At 41.5% G+C, this 18312-nt stretch overlaps 2 protein-coding genes across 2 annotated transcripts; one reads left to right on the top strand and one right to left on the bottom strand.

The window, feature by feature from the left end:
* Positions 1 to 749: 749 nt before the first annotated feature.
* On the top strand, positions 750 to 3454 carry emc9 (ER membrane protein complex subunit 9). Its single transcript, XM_084939819.1, has 6 exons — positions 750 to 925; positions 1165 to 1367; positions 1601 to 1677; positions 2125 to 2194; positions 2365 to 2459; positions 2611 to 3454. The coding sequence occupies exons 2-6, from the start codon at positions 1173 to 1175 to the stop codon at positions 2789 to 2791; spliced, it is 618 nt and encodes a 205-aa protein (XP_084795945.1). The 5' UTR covers positions 750 to 925; positions 1165 to 1172; the 3' UTR covers positions 2792 to 3454.
* On the bottom strand, positions 2855 to 17809 carry irf9 (interferon regulatory factor 9). Its single transcript, XM_084939818.1, has 10 exons — positions 17702 to 17809; positions 17183 to 17258; positions 15705 to 15827; positions 15435 to 15615; positions 9711 to 9841; positions 9337 to 9403; positions 8096 to 8155; positions 7565 to 7954; positions 6228 to 6343; positions 2855 to 5554 (listed from the first exon to the last, which is right to left on the bottom strand). The coding sequence occupies exons 2-10, from the start codon at positions 17237 to 17239 to the stop codon at positions 5387 to 5389; spliced, it is 1293 nt and encodes a 430-aa protein (XP_084795944.1). The 5' UTR covers positions 17240 to 17258; positions 17702 to 17809; the 3' UTR covers positions 2855 to 5386.
* Positions 17810 to 18312: the final 503 nt, after the last annotated feature.

Below are 18312 nucleotides of genomic sequence, written 5' to 3'. Positions count from 1 at the left end.
ATCATAAGAAAATCTGAAGCCACTTGAAAGTTACTTGAAAATATACAAATATACACACATACTGAGCAATGTTTTGTTTTGTTTTTGTTTTTGTTTTTGGACACTGGTAGTTTGGCAAAGAACCCATTTTACATTCATCTTTAGATACTTTACCAGCATCCTTTGCAAAACACAACTTGTTCATATTTTTGTTCAAAACAGTTTGACAAGTGAAGGTGATTCCTAAAGAGCTACTAGCCAGCATCTGGCCTTTCACTTGATCCACTGTTCAATAAAACCTTATCACAAATAGTCTCAGTGGAAGAGCATCTGTCAAGAAGCCATTGTTGACAGGGAAAGGCTGGGTTATAAATGTAACATTTATTTAAAATATTTAATTCAAATTTGAGTTTTCAGAGTGAGTTTGTTTTGTTTTCTCAGAACCAGAATCTTTGTCATTGTAGCAATGAAACTACAATAACAAAGTAGTTTTATTAGACTAAATAGAGGTGCAGTTCTGTCAGTGCAAAAGAAGTCAGTCACACAAATTAAGTCATGTATATTTTATTCTATTGTACTTGATATGCTTTACTTTTCTTTACACACACACACCTATTTTTTTAATCCCCTCGGTCATCCTCTTCAGTAGAGGGCGCACTACCGTAAAGCGTAAACATAGTCGTGTTTACGTTGAACGCCTGACGAAATGATTGGCATCTTTTATCTCGAACCGCATTACAAAGCCTTTATCTCTTAGCCAATCAGGTAATTACATTTAAGACATGTAGGCGGGACCAAAAGCAGCCGTTCAGACGCTCTTCATGTATCTGTCAAGTGAATTGGGTCTGTTTTTTAAAAGCCCGTGTCAACAGTTGCGTGCAAAGCTTAATTTAATATTTCCAGTTTGAAGCTGTAGATTTTGGTGTTTACTGATATTCCCACTCAGGTAAGGCGGAATTAAATTCTCTGCTTGGTTAGCTTGGATGCTAATGCTCATTCAGTGTGGCCGGCTGGCAGCTCATTGAGCAACAAGCCACTTGCGGACGTTTTTCCTTCTGATTTTCGATAAATTCAGCGACATTATTAACGGCAGCCCTTTGTTATGTGTCTCATCAGTGCTTCTCCCGCTAGCCTCGGTCCTCTGAGGCAAGTTTTCAGTGCTTCTGTGCTCTTATCGCCCCGCAGCGGACACCATGGGTGAGGTGGAGCTGTCCTGTCGCGCTTACGTGAAGATGTACCTGCACGCCTGCCTCTTTCCGCGTTGTAGCATCAATGGCCTGCTGTTGTCGTCCAGCCCGACAGGTGGCGCTGTTTGCGTGACTGACTGTGTCCCGCTGCTCCACTCCCACCTGCCCCTGGCTCCTATCACCCAGCTGGCCCTTACACAGGTGCTCACAGGTGTTTTTCTGCCCTCACAATTTTGTTTAATAGCACCACAGTCTGGAGCTCTGATCCTGGAGAAGCAAAAGACCTTAAAGACTCCTCGTGATTGTTTATTGTGAAGGCATAAAACCCTGCAGTCAGATATTCTGGACCAAGCTACCAAGTTATTAAGAATTTATAACTTTCATCAGCATTAAATGAAGTTTAAAAGTGGCGGTGGGTGCTCTCCTCCTTCCAGGTGGATGTTTGGTGTTCACAGACTCAGCAGAGGATAGTGGGATATTACCAAGCCAACGCCTGCGTGTCTGATAACAAGTGGGTTTCCAGAGCTTCGTGTCACTAAAGAGGTTTTCATTTGACCCTGTTTTTTGTTTTGAGATGCGGCAAAGCTGCACATTTAGCCTTTCGTACCTCATGCAGTAACACTTTACAGCTCAGCACATCTGTCTAGATGGGAAAACCAGCATGAAAAGGTTATTAAATAAAAACTAAAACAAGATGTAAAAAGACATTTTAGTTAAAATTTAAAAAAAATCTGAAATCATACAGAAACCTCTGTTCAGAAAAGAGATTAAAGGGCTACCTTTTGTCAGTTTTCAAGCAGTAAAGTTAGCTTTGGAATGAATAAACTGGATCTTCATACATATCAAAATGATATTCTCAAGAAAAATATGGCATCCTTCTGTAACTTTGCGGCTTTGGCGGAGGCGTGTGGTCTCAGGAGTTTCTCTTTAACATGTTTTTATGTTTTCTACTCGGCAGCCCGACACCGTGTGCGCTGAAGGTCGCCGATAAGATTGCAGAGCAGTTTGACAATGCAGTTTTATTAATGGTAAGAAAAACAGAAGTAAAATTTTTTTATCGGCTGTCTCTTACCTGCTGGTTTAACCTGGACATAGTTTTTTATTGCTGGTAAGCAGGCTTTCAGAAATAAGTTAAGCTTAGCTGAGCTGTCTGTTTAATAAAGTAGTTCAGGATGATTTTTTTTATTTTTTTTAACAGCTCGATGGCAGTAAGATGTCTCCAGACTATCGGGTTCCTCCCATCGTGATGTACGAGCGCAAAGACTCAAGATGGATACTCAAAGACAAACACACGTAAGAGCATGAATGACCAGATCCCAGCAAACTGCACGTTTATGTGGGACACGCTGTGAACGCTGAGCAGCACGTCTGTTTTTTATTTTTGCGCCTGAATTCTGTCTGAAAACCACACTCACCTGTTCCTTTTTTCCTCTGTCCTGTTCAGGATAATGCTGAGACAGTGGGAGGAGACTCGGGCCATAGCGAGCCAGATGATGGAGTCAGGTGATCACACGCTATTGGTGGATTTTGACAGCCACCTGGACGACATCACAAAAGACTGGACCAATCAGAAACTTAACACCAAGATAGAGGAGCTCGCCTCGCCGGCCAACGGAAACATCTAGACTGAAGAGTAGCATCACTTTTTCAGCACAAATGTGATTTTACAGAACAACGCACACTTGACACCGAGTTTAAGGAGACGTTTATTTTTTTCTGAGTGAACAAGGACATATATGCATAAATAACAATATTTACATCTCACTAGTTTCCCGCCCAACCCCAGAGTGTGCCTTGTGGTCCATCCCAATACCCTGCTCATTTAAAGGACACTTCCACCTTGAAGTCCTCCTCTAACACTACTACAACATATAGATATATGTTCCCCCTCTTTCCCTTAGTTTATGCATTAGTATGATTCCAGCAAACTATACATGAAACAGGATGGACAAAAGGACAAAAATGCCTTACGATACTAAAATCCTGCAGTAAATACCAAGCTAGATGAAGCTCAAAATATTTGTTTTTCATTAGGTTTGATTTAAAAGGAACTCTCAAGTTTGTGTTTTTGACTTTGGGAAGACTTAAAGTAATATATTAAAAATAAAATGGGGGGAGGGGGGGATACATCCACCCTTTATTTAACACCGTGCAGATGTGTTTGTTATGACTTCAATGCCTCGTGCGGGCACTTGTACTGTTAAGAACTGGTTAAACAGAGTTGTGAACTTGAATGAAATTACAAATATAACAGTTGACCATTCAAATAAACTCCCTGTCAAAGTTTATACTGTTTAGTGTCTTTATTCTGTGTTGTTACCTTAAATCCTCAATTAAAGCGTGTTTTTGCAGCTGTTCTTGTTATTTGCTGTTCAGCAAATACCTGCCAAACTTCTGCAGCAGGTGCTACAAAAATAACATGAGTCTAGAGGAAATTTCTTCTAAATCATGTTAACTTCAGGAAAGAGGAACAATGTGTTGCAAGTTCGGGAAACCTGCCTTACAACGTGTCAAACTGAGGCTGCCTTACACTCTCAATAAGCCAAATATTCAGAGCTTCTCCTCCCTGTGTTCACTGCAGAACTTTTGTATTGAAATGTGTGTTTTGTTCGTCCTTCACAAACCCCCAAAGAAACCGTTAACAGGCATTTAAAATGAATAAAACTGTTCAGCTGTCTAACAGCGCACAGTCATGTAAATCGGGCGAGTTTTTCACTGTAAATGGTTAAAAAATAAATGCGCTGAATGTGATATTCCTGACTGACCTGCTCCAGGGTGACACGCTCCTCCTTTCTCATCTCCAGTTTCAGTTTTTGTCTATTAAAAGATGACCATTTAAGACACATTTGTAAAAAAAAAGAGTACTCGTGTTTTTAACTACAAAACCCTAACGGTGTAAAGGACACATCTGCACTGGATCTGAAAAGACTTGACGGCAATATAGTAAAGATAAAGGTGCTTTACAAAATAGTCTACTGAACTACTACAGGCTATTATGATGCTTTTTTCCCCTTTGATTGTACAGTGAAACTTCTATCTAGTCCTGTGGTATAAACAATTTTCATCAACACAACTTAAGCAGCGTGTACAGTACTAAATGGCTCCACCCCCAATCCCTAACCAAAACAATAGACTTATATCGAAAATGACCCAGTAGTTAATGAGAGGAATTTACAGGAAGAGGATTGCTCAGCTCTGATCGGCATGCTGCTTACATCACATTCTGAGATGCACGATGAGTATAAAAAGCTTCCAAGTGTTGGCTTACATGTAGTGTTTCCAGTACACTAACTAATATCTAAAATGAAAAAGAAGGTGCACCCCAAAACTGATATTAAAGAGGACCTATTAATGCTTATTTCCAACTCTGTTTTTACTCTGGGAGCTTTGCATGATTCACAGTTCAAAATAAGTCCTATTTGTTTTGCAGGATGCCCTGCAGCAGCGTCAAAAGGTGCAGTTTCTTTAATGGCCACTTGAGGCTGCTGGTTACAAAAGGGAGTCAATCCCTGTGTTAAAATTCTCAGCTTTACGCCACCTGAAAGCATAAAAACAGCCTGAGACAAAAAGTATTTTAGTCTGAATGGAAAGTTTCTCCTGTAAACGCGATCTTTTGTTCTCTTAGTATTTTTAGCATTGTTGATGCTATTGTCTGATAAAGAATACAGCCTGTTGTGAGGCACAAGTCTGTGCTACGGTTTTAGTCACTCCACCCTCTTATCCAAATGCTCCTCCCTCTTCAAGCCAGCTTTTTTTCTGATTGGCTGCCCCTCTTAAACAGCCCTCATTGGAAACAGGAACTGCAGGTTCCTGTTTCCAGTGAGGGCTGTTTCTGTGCTAACGGTCAAAACTATGTGTGTAATATGACAGTATTGGGTAAATCTACTCTTGTTTGAAACTGAGTTTGTCAAACTTTTTTCATATGGGTTTTGACCACTGTGGCAAAAAATAAGGAAAAGCAGAATAGGTCCCCTTTATATTAGTGCACCATTTGATTTCCTATTTCTCTTAAATGCTATGCATCCGTTTCTGTGCAACATGTTTGGGCAATATGAAAAAAAAAAAACAATTACCACAGAAAATAACTGCAGGTTCCTGTTTTGATATCTTATTATAATCTGTCTTAATTAGAATAATAAAAGAAAAAATTCCTACTAGCTGTCGGATTTATAATAAGGGGGAAATGTGTCTTATTTTTCAAATGCCACCCATCAAAGTGCTTAGAAAGTCCCGCAGCCGATGCTCTCGTTGGTTGGCGAAGGCACCGTGACGAGGTTCAGGGTTATTTCTCCCAGCGGGGACTGGCTGGCCAGAGACTGGAGGATGGTGATGGATTCAAAGATGGACTGAGCGTTCTGTACCTGCTGTTCTTCCCACGGTAGAGTGATCTGCAGAGGAAAGAGCAGTAAAGGCAGTTTTTACCATTTACTGAAATCAGACGGACTGAGTGTTCTGGACCTGCCGTTGTTCCCATCGTAAAGTAATCTGTAGAGGAGAGAGTAGTGAAGGTAGTTTTTGTTAGTTACTCAGATCTCCTGTGTTGGAGCTGCGGATTTCTCCACATTTAAAGGTCCCTAAAAATGAATTTTAAAACTGGTTTTAACGCTTCCCTTTCAGCTGATTGGCTTCCCCTTACAAGCTGAAGGTTTGAACAGCATGTGGGTGGGGGTTTCTATGCCCCTCTCTGACATCACAAAGAGCCAAAAATGGGGCATTCAGAGCAGTGTGAACCCTGAGCTTTTGGATGAGGAGTGTGCAAGTCCACTTTAGCGAATCACAAAAAGGAGAGCAGGGAAGAGGGCACCAGTTAAGCACAAGTTGTTACAGAAGAATAAATAAGTTAGGTGTCACTAAAATCACATGTGAGTAACAATCCCAGCACCTGAAGGATGATTTAAAGGAAACTCGTGTAGAAAAATGAATACTGGTGACAATTAAAGGACAAAGAAAGGCAACTTTTCTGTAGTTACAGTTTTCAATAATCCAGTGTGTGGTTTACCTGAAATTCCCTGGAAAATCCCCACCACAGAAAAAACATACTGCTGAGTGTGTGTGGTTTACCTGAACAATGATCAGCTTTTTGGAAGGGTCCTCTGAGTCACTCAGCTCTTCTCCAAAACACAGGGTGAAGCCAAACTGGGGAGGCTCGCCGCCATTTGTACGGAAGTGGTCCAACTCTGATGATTGAGGAGGGAAGGGGGGCGTGGGTTATTTGCGCTTCATGTAAGTTATCAGCTCAGGGCAAAAAACAGCCCTACAGTGAATCTTTGCTCATGACATTTAAAATCAAAATTCCAGATGGACAATTCCAACCAAAAACTAAAGTCTTTTGAAGATTGGACCTTATTATCACGAAAACTCTCTAAAATTAAAAAATAACATGCACTTAACATTGATTTTTCAGTCTTAAACAGCGCTGCCAGATGTATAATGAACATGCGTATTGTGTTTCCAAGTGTGGGAGGATTGATTGCCTGCTACGGTAAAGAAAGAGCTGAGAATGAAGGGAAAGCAGCTTATTTACTGCTCGACCTGCATTCCTACCCTCACCTATCGCTACGAGCTGGCTTCATCTGAGTACCAGCCTGTAACACCGTTCAGGAGCAGCCCTCCACTTCACGTTGCCGAAAACTGCACTATTTTTAAATGTTTTTATTTTTTCCTGTAGTCAGGTCAAGCTGCACAGAGCAGGTAAGGAATGCGACAAGTCAAACACAGAACTGAATTAGCAGCTTTTCAAAATAAAAGATCCTGAACACCCCTAGTTTAAGAACAAAGCTGTGTTGGAGACACGTAAACGGTGTTCTCCTGGAGTCAGACTAAAGCTGCTGCTGGGTATGGCATGTGTCCAAATGGGAGGATGACATGCTGCAGAGATTATGTGCATCTGCTGTGTTTGAAAGGCTTCTGCATTTCCTCAAAGGAGAGCTGGACAGGAAGACGAAGACATCTCTGGTTAGACTGCTGCCCAGACAAGCACCAGGCAACGGTTTTATCCAATAACAAGAAATAAGGCAATTTGATAGCAGTGTTATTATCTATCGTGAGCTAACCATGTCAGCAGTGCATTAGAGCAAAATGATCCTGGATGTCCAGTCAATTATCCAATCACAGCTGCAGACTGGCGCCAAACCATGTTTTGGTGGCAAAAACACACTTAGTTCATAAAACAGTGATGGCAATGAGTCTGTGATACTTCAGTTAATAAACCCTAATTCAAAAAACTAATGACATATTTTGATTAAAGTCCTGGTGAGTTCCTTTTTTCCTGCAGAGTACATATTAGCTTCACTGCGCAGACATTCAAGCTCTTGCTGTGATAACATCTGTGTGATAATTTGTTTTGCAGCATCTGGCAGGGCTGTTAACAAATATCAGCACGCTCATTTCTGACTTACGTTGCTTGAAGATTTCTTTATTGAAAAGAAGCACCGGCTCTGTGTTCCTCTCCATCTTGTGCAGGTCCGGCATGGTCGTGTGCGGCCCCGTCCAGAAGACCCGCCCCTGGCAGAACCTCTTGCCGTAAACTCCCTGCGGAGTGGAAGTCAGCACCACCCCTTTCTCCATGAAGGGGAGCAGGGTGAAGAGGGCCTGCAGCTCCGGACCGGCCGGCAACGTGGAGGGCGGCTCGGGTAGCGGGATGCGTGGGAACCTGGCTTTCAGGACGAGTGGCGTGGGGGGAATAGGCGAGGAGGGCAGGTACGTTATCCGCACATCGGTGCCCTGAATCTGACGTTTGAGCACCTCCTGTCCTAAATAGTAAACTGCCACATTGAAGGAGTCCTGGGCTGTAGAGATGGAGACAGAGGAGTCGTTATCTTCTCGAGCCAACAAAAACAACACTCAGTATTTTTACAGCAGGTCGTGACTGGGTTCATGACTCTGAACCCTGCATATCACAGCCTGCTCAGCTGTAAATGCTTTATTACCTCCTACGGGAGTGGTCACACTCTCCTCAATCCGCACGTCCAACCTGATCTCATCGACCGCTGAAGGGACATAAAACAGTTACATCAGCGGCTTCTTTTGGTCGCCTGTGAGTTTGATTTGTTAGTTGAAATGTAAACACATGATGAAATAAGAACACAAGGTTACACTGCAGTAATCCATTTGCTTCACAATGTGTGTGTGTAGGCTTGTATGTTACTTCTTTGTAAAGTTTGTTTAGTTTTTACTGCCTTAACCCTCTCGAGGCAGGCGTTGCCGATTTGCAACAGTTAAAAACTAACAACCTGATTACCCCACATACATATTTTATGAGTTCTTTTACTCAGAAGTACCACTGCAGGACTTGGTTGTGCATTAGCAACAAAAGAGTTCATTTGAGCCTGAGAGGGTTAAGGAACAGCAGACCTACACAGGATTTTATGTTTTTAGTTTTAAGCACACTGACACCTGTATACGTGCTATGACATGTGGCGTATAAATAAAATTACCCGACCCAAGGTCAGCGATTAGATTTCTCCTCAGACATGACCTGATTTCAGAGGCAGCGACAGACCTGCTCGTCCTCGAAGTGCAAATATGATTTTTACAAAGCAAAGACTGTGACTGCAGCCTCACGGGATCACAGGAAAAAACTGACTCAGACAGAAAGGAAATTTGTCCCTTTGGCTTAACTTTTAGATCCTGCGCCAAACTCAAAGCAAAGTTTTCTTAAAGTGTGAAATATGGAAACTTATTTCCACCAGTGAAAAAAAACTTTAAACTAATCTTTGTCGTTCGTAAGTCAAAGTTTCACATTGTTATGTCTCTCAAACTACTGATGAAATTACTTGAAACTGAGGTAAGAACTTGAAATTTGTAAATCAAAATTTTAGGTTATTGCGTGGACTCAATAACCTAAAATTTTGATTTACGAATGACAAAAAAATACCTTTTTTCCAGTGGTGTAAACAAGTTTCTGAGATAATATTTGTGTGGGCTAGAGGCGAAGCCTTCAACTGTGTGAAATGGAGAATTAACTCATTGTTTACATTTGAGGAAGCCAGAGATCACGATTCAGATGGATCTTTTAGATCTTTTTAGATGGAAAAGAGAACAAATGTGAGGGGAAATCATAGGATACTCCTCGCATCGCTAACTCTATACATAAGAAAAAAATCCCGATTACGAAGAAGTAATTAGAAGTAATCAGAAGTAATCAGATTACAAAGACAGTTAAACTCACAGTCCGTCTGAATGAAGGTGGGGCACTGAGTGGGCTCCTCCGTCTGGACGGGGCTTTCCTCGACAGACTGAGAATCAGACAAAAAAAAAATGTAATCAGTATTTATGAACTTCAGTTCGGTTCACTTCAATTATGCTGTTTATGCTGCGCAGCTTTTAAGTCACTGTTAATTTGCCTCTCAGATGCTCAGATTAGCTGAGCTCCAGCAGGCAGGAAGGAATCATTACACCAACATCTATAATTCAAACTACACAGAAATGGCAAACAGCGTTTGATACTGCAGGACTTCGAGATGCTATCAGATGCTCTCCTATCTCGGAGCAAACATTGAGGCTAAAATGACTCGGCATACGCCCCACATCCTATAAACCCACCAGCTGAGACGTGGCTTCTTCCCTCTTTATCTGTTTGTCATCACTGGCGTCGTCGCTGTCTGAATCGCTTCTCCTCCTTTTCGACCTCCTGGAGGCTTTTTCTCTGCTCTTCTTTTGAGGCACCACCACACCTAAACGCACACAGAGGAAACACTCGTGAAGCAGCTGAAAACAATCGGCTGTTTTTACTTTTGAGTCATTTTAGTGCTCTTCCGTCCCATTGCTTCCACGAGAATTTTACTCATTTGGCAAAATAAAAAGTCTTTGATTAAATGTCCTCACTAGAACTAGCAAACAAACAGCTCTGCAGATGTTTATTTTATTTTCCATGTAATTACCAAAATAATAACCAAAGATAAACTCCGTCAGGCTCCCTCATGTTTGTACTTTGACCTCTGAATGGTGATGCACAGACAGTTTATTTTTATAGCAGCTTTAAAATACGACAATAATGCAAAGTGAGTCGCACTGATCTTCTGCAGCCCTTTAAGCGCACCACAAAATTAGTTTTACAAAGTCTCATACTGAGAGAATGAAGAAAAGATACAGAACAGATGGATTTACTGACATTTAAATCAGTTACATGTGTTTTTGTCAGTACTTCCCCATGCTATCTCACCAGAGTGCCACCTTAATTGATGGGGAAGCATTCGATGGTTTGAGCTTCCCAAATGTCGGGCTTTGTTTTTCCACTGGTCCTAGTGCCGTGAAGTGAATATTTAGAGATTTTATACGCGAAAAAGTGTAATGATCAAATGATTACTCTTAAGTTATGAATCACTGGCTCCAGTCATTGCATGCATGAGCATAATGTACATAACTGTGGCTACAACAGGCTGCAGGAAGAGCCAATGCAGGGGAGAAGCCTTATTTTAGTAGCTCTGTAGATGAAAATGAAGAAAAAATGTACACCTCCTTAAATGCCAGGATGCACATTTAACATAAAATGTTATTTAGCCTAAATCCTGCAAGGCTGTGATTGACACTTTATATGAGAGCGCTGCCACATGTGGTTGGCACCCTACAGCAGGGGTCACCAACTCCAGCCCTCGAGAGCTACTGTCCTGCAGCTCTCAGACACATCCTTGTTCCGACACACCAGAATCAAACGAATGGCTTGTTATCAGGCCTTTGCCAAACTTGTTGGCTGAAGAGGTAATCCAACCAATTGATTCAGCTGTGTTGGAGTAGGGATGCATCTAAAAGCTGCAGGACAGTAGCTCTCGAGGGCTGGAGTTTGACACCTCAGCCCTAAAGCATGATGATAAATCTCTATAAATAACTGGGGGCTTTTATTTTGGGAATCTCACATATTTCCTGAGCACTGTGCAGTATATTGATTGGTGCCGTTCTGCCTGAAGAACTTTCTACTACATCGTTTCACACAAGTGCTTTTTTTGATGCCTCAGACGCCTCTTAATCCTTCGCTGCATCGACCCGACACGTGGTTACATTCCTATCAAAGTGTGCATCAGGTTACGCGTAGATTGCCCGCTGAAGCCTAATTCAGGAATCAAGTGTGAGTGTATCACCCCAGATGACTTTAACAAGCAGCCTGGAGGACCCAGGCATCAAATTGCAAACCTCCCAAATAACAGAGATACCCACTGTGCCTGCTGAGCCCCAGCTGCTCATGTCTCTTTTTGTAAATCTCAGGGACCAACCAGTTTATCGACTGACAAACTGACCGTTTATCGAAAACATCTGTGAGCAGCAGCCCTGATAGCAGTAACTGAATCAGTATTTAGCAGCGCGGTGGCCGGATACTGTGCAGAATTTGCATGTTACTGACAGCGATGCTCCAGTTTCTCCTGCTATCAAAATGAAATACGCAAAGTTAACGCACCTTATCCTGACCCGGAGCAATCTTACAAAACAGATGTAAATTCAAAGTGCTTTAACTTGCTGATTAAATGAAGTTTACAGAAAGTAAAAATAACTAATCTGAACCTGGTTAAGCAGCAGAGGAACTGTTTAAACAGTTAAAATATACAACTAATAACTTTAAGGTCAAGTGTGAATTTTATAAAAGAAGTCAGACATCTGGAAAGAAAGTTACTGATAATTTTTTTTTTGGCTTAAAATCAAAAGCAGATGTTTTAAAATATATTTATTTTTGATTATAATTTTTTTAAAGAAACGATAAGACACAGCAGAACTACACGCAATGATTAAAAGAGGAACTTCTTTCTAAGTATTTTCCTTCTCCATCCATCTCCATCTCTGTCATGATTTATAGGCTTTTATTAACATGTGTTTAATAATGTATGTTTCTCTGTTTTAACATGTGACTGATTGTGTTGCATGTCTTGTTTACTTTTTAAGACTTTTCAGTGATTCAAATAAAATCTAAAGTAAAGAAAAGTTGAAAAAAAGTAACTTAAAAACAGATAAAGTTCACGCAAAGACCAAAGTGCAGGAGATTATCAGAAGAAAAGATGGTCATAAATCCAGACTAGAATCCAGGTATTTCTCCCTGGAAACAGACAAACATCAGCAACACAACGAGAGCAGAGGGCACGGCACAGCTTTAAATACCCTTCGGCCTACATTTAACATATTTGTTTGGCACTTTTATGACATTAAACAGGCAAAGCAGCAGAAAATAGGTCAAGAGTCAGCGGGTCCAAAAGCACGGCCACTTAAAAAAAAAGGTGTGAGAGAAATAAACAGCGAGAGGGCTTAACGCTGCAGAAAAGGTGGAAGTGGTGATCAGACTAACCGTGCGCTAATAGAGAAGAAAGTTCACCAGTTTCTGCAGGCACATTGTGCAACATTTACTCTGCAACACCCAACGCAGCTAAACCTCCATTTTCTCATCTACTGTTAGTCTGAAATCAAACAGAAATCCTGTGAGTGGCCAGCACCCACAGCAGATAAACACTCCGATTAAAACCACACTTATATGTCATATGTGTACATTCATTTCTCTGATGTAAATAAAGGTTATTCTAATTATTTTAGTGAATCAAACCTTTAAAAATGGAGAACAATGTCGACCACAACAACAAAGAAAACCTATATACATACATTTGATTACCCTTCCTTCAGTTCTTGCTTAGGTTTGCTTCGGTGTCACTCATTCTGACATTTAGAATTATATTATATTAAATTTTTTCTGCTAGTTTTAAAAAGTCTTGCAGGGACGAACAACTAAAACCAGCTGAAAACTAAAGGCTGTTTTTGCAGCACATTTAACATTAAGTTCGCTGGCTGCCGCTGATAAACTTATCAGAGTATTTCTGATGGTCTGTGACGTCCTGCTGACAGATTAAATATTCAACTCTCTCAAACAGAGGAGCTATTAAGCTATAAACCCGGCATCAACTTTCAGCAGCGGCGATGCCAGCCCTGCTAACAGTCGGGCAAAACTGTAAACACGTTACCATCAGCCGTGGGAAACTTTTAGATCCAATTTTTCAGTTCGTTCACGTTAATTATGGAGTTTGTAGTTAGTGATGGTGGGCTTCTGGGTGTTCCTAATATTCTGACCGGTTCATGTATAATAGTAATAGTTTAATCCAGTATTTATGAGGTGTTATGATGATAAAGAAAAGCTGACTAACTGCATTTACTAAAAGTGAGAGGAAACTAGTTTTAGTTCATCTTTCCTTAATCTTCACACGATCTCTGAGATGTAACCAACCAATCAACGCGCTGGATCTGTGCGCCTGCAGCCTGAAGAGACAGACGCAGTCGTCATGTGCTTCCTGAGGTTTCTGTTTCTCAGAAAAAGAGCTGCTGCATTTTGAGACATCGCCGGCCTGCAGTTGCTCATCTCACCCTACACTTTAATGAGCATGCACAGGCGTGGCAAAGCACGTGAACTGTTTTTGCTTCTGAATCAATAACTGGAACAGTTTTAAGTGGCAGCCAGACAAACATCCACTGTTGCGTTAAATGCAACAGACTGTTGTGAAAGTGTATTGCAAACAGAATGGGTTTGTAGGTTAACCCCCATCATGACTAAATACGAACCCCGAGGAGCTACAAGTATTCCCATACTACCTGCTTTAAATGAGTTCACCAGTCTGACTCAGAGAGGTCAGGATTAAGTCAGTTTATTTTTTGGCTGTTAAAGTGACGCAAAGACTGTTGCTCATTATCTTGAGATAAAAATCCAACCTGGCAGAGGGAATCTGCTCACCAGAGGTTCCAATAACCTTAAACTCTGGGATTTTAATAACTGTAATAACAAGGCGATTACACAGATCTCCTGGTGGGAGGCAACCTGTCTCCAAACAAACAGTCCAACTGACTGCAATCACTGTGGAACAACTGGTTTTCCATGTGATCACCGTCTTAATGTATAAACACAGACAGACTGCCAACGTGCTGCAATCAGACTGAGTCAGTCTGGACCAATGAGGGCAAATTATTTGTTACATGACTCTTTGCAAGAGAGGAAGTAATTGCACACAATAACACAGATATTGTGTGTAAATGCCAACTTGACCCCTTTCAGTTGTAAACTGATTGCAGACTGACTTCATCACCCACTGACTCAAGTGGTTGCAGATACTTCAAAGCAGTGAGATTGCATATCTGCATATCTGCAATTTCGCTGCAACCTTCTTATTTGTGGGACTCCAGCATTACCGAGCCACAGTGCCATGCTAACATATGCTGCAAACCACACCTGCTCCAGATAAGAGATCAACGCATACCGGCACCCACCACTTAGTGACCTAACAATTCTCCGAAAAGTGTCACCACTTCCTGTGTGTAGGTAGAGAGTCTGTAGTCGTAGAGACCCTCTTAAGACTCTGATGGCTCAGAGATTATATCAAATACGCAAAGTTTATACTAAATCAGGGAGCCTAAGCTGCATGCTAGCTGATCTTGTATAAAATTTTCAACAATTCTGAAAAAACTATAAAACTATCTTACATGCTCTACAAAAATACCTTCACCAAACCTTCACATTGATTTAGGAGTAGTTTAGATCTATTCTTCATCATTGAGCAGGGATACCAAGAACTTTGACATTCAACATTTTTGCCAGCTTTTCCAGTCTTACTGACCTTTTAAAGCACATATACAAGACTTTTTAACACTACACTCTTTCTCTCACGCACACTCCCAGCCTGCTTCATTGCTTTCGGGCTGTAATGTGTCTTAAACCTACTGAGAGTTTTCAAATATTGTACTTTGTCCTTGGTTTCGTAAAACAAGGCAGGGGTATAATTTATGGTGCTTCTTTGAATTCCCGCCACAACGGGTCCTTGTGCGCTGGTGTGCCTGCATTGTTCTGCCATCAGGAGTGAAACCGGGTTGTTCGTGTTAGACTGTGAGCTAATATATCTTAAACAGCAGTTATTTTTAATGAAATACAGATGTCTTGAGATGGAAGACATCTGAGCCAGTGAAGTGTGAACACCAACTATCAGAGCTCTTACAGAAAAACATCCCATTTCTACCCTGGCAGAAGATATCATGGTTACATTATTGAATTCAGCGTCTTTACACTGCACATTCGGGCCTCGCCTGGTCTTCATATGTATGTTTTTGTAATTGCTGTCACATGTCTGTCCTGCCTCCTGTGCCCTCATGTGACCCACTGGGAAGTTTTGGGTTGACTTAACCACCTTCGTGTGACCACGAGACTGATTTTGTCATTGAGGTTATCAGGTCTGAGGTAAGCCAAATGCTTTGCTGCTGAGGTATAACTAAGTCGTACTACGACCTAGCCAGAGCATGCTGAGTAGGTACGTCAAGCCTCACCTTGCTCGCTGATGGGGACCAGGCGGTACACCTTGTACGGTTCTGAGATGTCCAGCTGGGCTCGGTCCATCACCTCCTTAAACTCAGGACTCTTGTTGAGGGCGCAGCGCAGACGGGTCTTCCAAGCGGCCGGGTTGTCCTGGCCCCCGTCTGTCAGCTTCCCCTTGAACTCTGCCCACGCCTGGGGAGGACAGCGATGGCGATCTCAGAGATTTAAAGCACACAAGATTTGTGGCATTTAAAGCAAATCTTGAGAATTTCAAGAGCTACCTTGAAGATCGCGGCGTCTTCGTCTTTGCGGAAGTCCTGTTTCCCCGCGTGCTTCCAGGGGATGCGGAACATGGTTTTGGCCTCGTCATCCCACACCAGCCCCGGATATTTCCCACTGCTGACCTGAAACAAACCAAAAAACACAGCAAAGTTAGAGAAGCTTATAGTTTTCCTGAATTTCACCTAAAGCTGAATACCTGCAGACATAAATCAGGGCTGCTAACCAGCCACCTCTTCTGCATGTCTTTGTAGAAAAAACACTTTTAGATTCACTAATACTGCAGAAAACACAACATCATCCACCTTTAAAGCAAAAATATGCAAACTTTAGTGTTCTGAAATGATCAAATCTGACAATTGTATTGGTTTTTTTTATTGTTTTTGTGTCACCGTAAATTATTTATATCTTTACTTTGGGCGAATTTGACCTGTCTCTCCCTCATCACCCTCAATCAGTCACAGCAGATGGCTGCTCCTTCTTGAGCCTGGTTCTGATGGGGGTGTTCTTCCTGTTAAAAGGGAGTTTTTTCTTCCCACTGTTGCCAAGTGCTTGCTCAAAGGGGGTCATTTGTTTGTTGTGGTTGTCTCTGTATTATTGTGGGGTCTTTACCTTACAATATAAACCAACATGAGGCGACTGATGTTGTGATTTGGCACTATATAAATAAAATTGAACTGAGCATTTTTATTACTGGACTCCACTAAAGTAGCTTTGCATGATTAACAGTTCAGAATAATCCTTATTTATCTCATATCAGGCCCCATTAATTCATCTGTAACTAGCCATTTTAGTTCTCTCCAGGCTAACTCTCTTCTGATTTGCTCTCTGTGACCTCATAAAGCTCCAAGAGTGGAAGGAACTGCCTGAAACTGAGTGTTTAGAGCTACAGTGAAGTTTGCACTTGCACTGATTTCACTTATATATGTCAGAAAGCAAGAAAAAGCAGAACACATTCACATAATTGGAGCAATATCTGTTTATTTCTTAACCAACTAATCTAAAAAATATAAACTTGATGAAAGTGCAGCTGAGCTCAACTTCAGCTGATATCACTTCTACACTATACACAGAATTTTGTAGCCTTAAGTCAAAATCAGCTATTTCCTGATATTCAGTTTATGACTTTAGTTCATTTTTAAGGGTTTAAACTGTTTTATAAAAATAAAAAGTAGCAATAAGCACCTATAACACATTTATATGATAGTAGAAACAGAAAAGTGCATTTTTCCACAGCTGACCTACAATTTGCTTAAGCAGATTATGCAATTGCAGCTGATTTTCTAACAAGAGAAAAGTTAAACTTTTGCTGGTGTCATTTTCAGCCCCATAGTTATGAATATATGTTTGTTAGTGACCTCTCAATCACCCTTTTCCTCTTCCTGTTTCCCTTCCCCCCCCCACTCTTTCATTTGTCCTTACCCTCTCCCTGCCTCCCTCTCACACTCATGTATACACACACATACACAGCCACACACACCTGCTCGACGATCCAGGAGCGCAGTCTGCGAGTGGAGCGCATTCTCCCAGCTGCCATCGCTGCTTCTTTAAAAATGCTGAAAACACCGCAAAGTTTCAGGGCCAGCGGCAAAACATCAACACAAACAACTTCGATCAACCGCCCCGACATGCCCTCTTACACCCACCCCGCCTCACATTTTTTTTTATAATAGCACAGCTTCACTCTGGGCACATCAAAAACATCCAATATTAGACATAAGAAATGTGTAAAAATATGAATAAAGGTCGATTTGCTTTCGTGTAAAAAGCCAAGTTCAAGCCTCGTGTTCAAGCCGGGTCTTTAAACAGAGCCGACACACATTAAAAAAGAAAAGAAAGACAAAAATTTTCTAAAATTAGGTCTTTTTTAAATGGAGTCTGGTCTGGAAACAACAAAGCAGCTGCAAACATCCTCCCACCGCCGCATGTTATATTTATAAAAAATCAAATATAGACGCCAAGGTGTTAAATTAAGGAAGTTGATTTAAGTTTCGTTTACCTCGGTCGTGTTTCCTCCGCGGTGCCTGCGGACTGACTGTCTTCTCCTCTTCAGTTCTGCGGCTCAGTCTATGAAGACGCTCCTTTTCCCAGAAGTCACGTGGTTTTAGAGAAAGGCTCTGCTAGCCTGACACCAGGGGGCGAAAGTGAGCACACACAGAGACACAGTCAGGTCCCTGAGTATGTGCACAGTGGAGAGTGGAGATGTGACTGAAGTGCAGACTTTCACCTTTCATTCGAGGGGATTGGAATAAATATTCCATTACCTGTTTAGGAATGACATTCAAAGGCTCTAAAATAATTGGACGATAAGTAAGAAGCAGATTCATGGCCAGGTAAGGCCTTGTTCCTCATTGCTGCATGACAAATAAAGCAGATATATGAGCTGGAAATGAACTAACCAGCCAGGAACACGCAAATATCCAATCAGCCAATCACGTGGCAGCAGCTCGGTTCATTTGGGCATGTGGACACAGCCAAGACAACCTGCTGAAGTTCAAACCAAGCATCAGATCAATAAAGAAAGGTGATTTAAGTGACTTTGAATGTGGCATGATTGTTAGCTCGAGTATTTCAGAAACTGCTCATGTGATGGGATTTTATCACATAACC

This window comes from Perissodus microlepis, chromosome 9, assembly GCF_051167445.1.
Source record: "Perissodus microlepis isolate ML-2025 ecotype Zambia chromosome 9, ASM5116744v1, whole genome shotgun sequence".
In the NCBI taxonomy this organism is placed as follows: Eukaryota; Metazoa; Chordata; class Actinopteri; order Cichliformes; family Cichlidae; genus Perissodus; species Perissodus microlepis.
This window is presented reverse-complemented; position numbering and strand designations above follow the sequence as displayed.

Excerpts from the sequence above, each read along its gene's own strand:
- emc9 (XM_084939819.1), top strand. The coding sequence starts at position 1,173 with ATGGGTGAGGTGGAGCTGTCCTGTCGCGCTTACGTGAAGATGTACCTG. Across the intron at positions 1,678-2,124 it reads GCCTGCGTGTCTGATAACAA|CCCGACACCGTGTGCGCTGA; the intron begins GTGGGTTTCCAG and ends TCTACTCGGCAG. Across the intron at positions 2,460-2,610 it reads ATACTCAAAGACAAACACAC|GATAATGCTGAGACAGTGGG; the intron begins GTAAGAGCATGA and ends TGTCCTGTTCAG.
- irf9 (XM_084939818.1), bottom strand. The coding sequence starts at position 17,239 with ATGGCAGCTGGGAGAATGCGCTCCACTCGCAGACTGCGCTCCTGGATC. Across the intron at positions 15,828-17,182 it reads GCTCCTGGATCGTCGAGCAG|GTCAGCAGTGGGAAATATCC; the intron begins GTGTGTGTGGCT and ends GGTTTGTTTCAG. Across the intron at positions 15,616-15,704 it reads AAGACGCCGCGATCTTCAAG|GCGTGGGCAGAGTTCAAGGG; the intron begins GTAGCTCTTGAA and ends TGTCCTCCCCAG.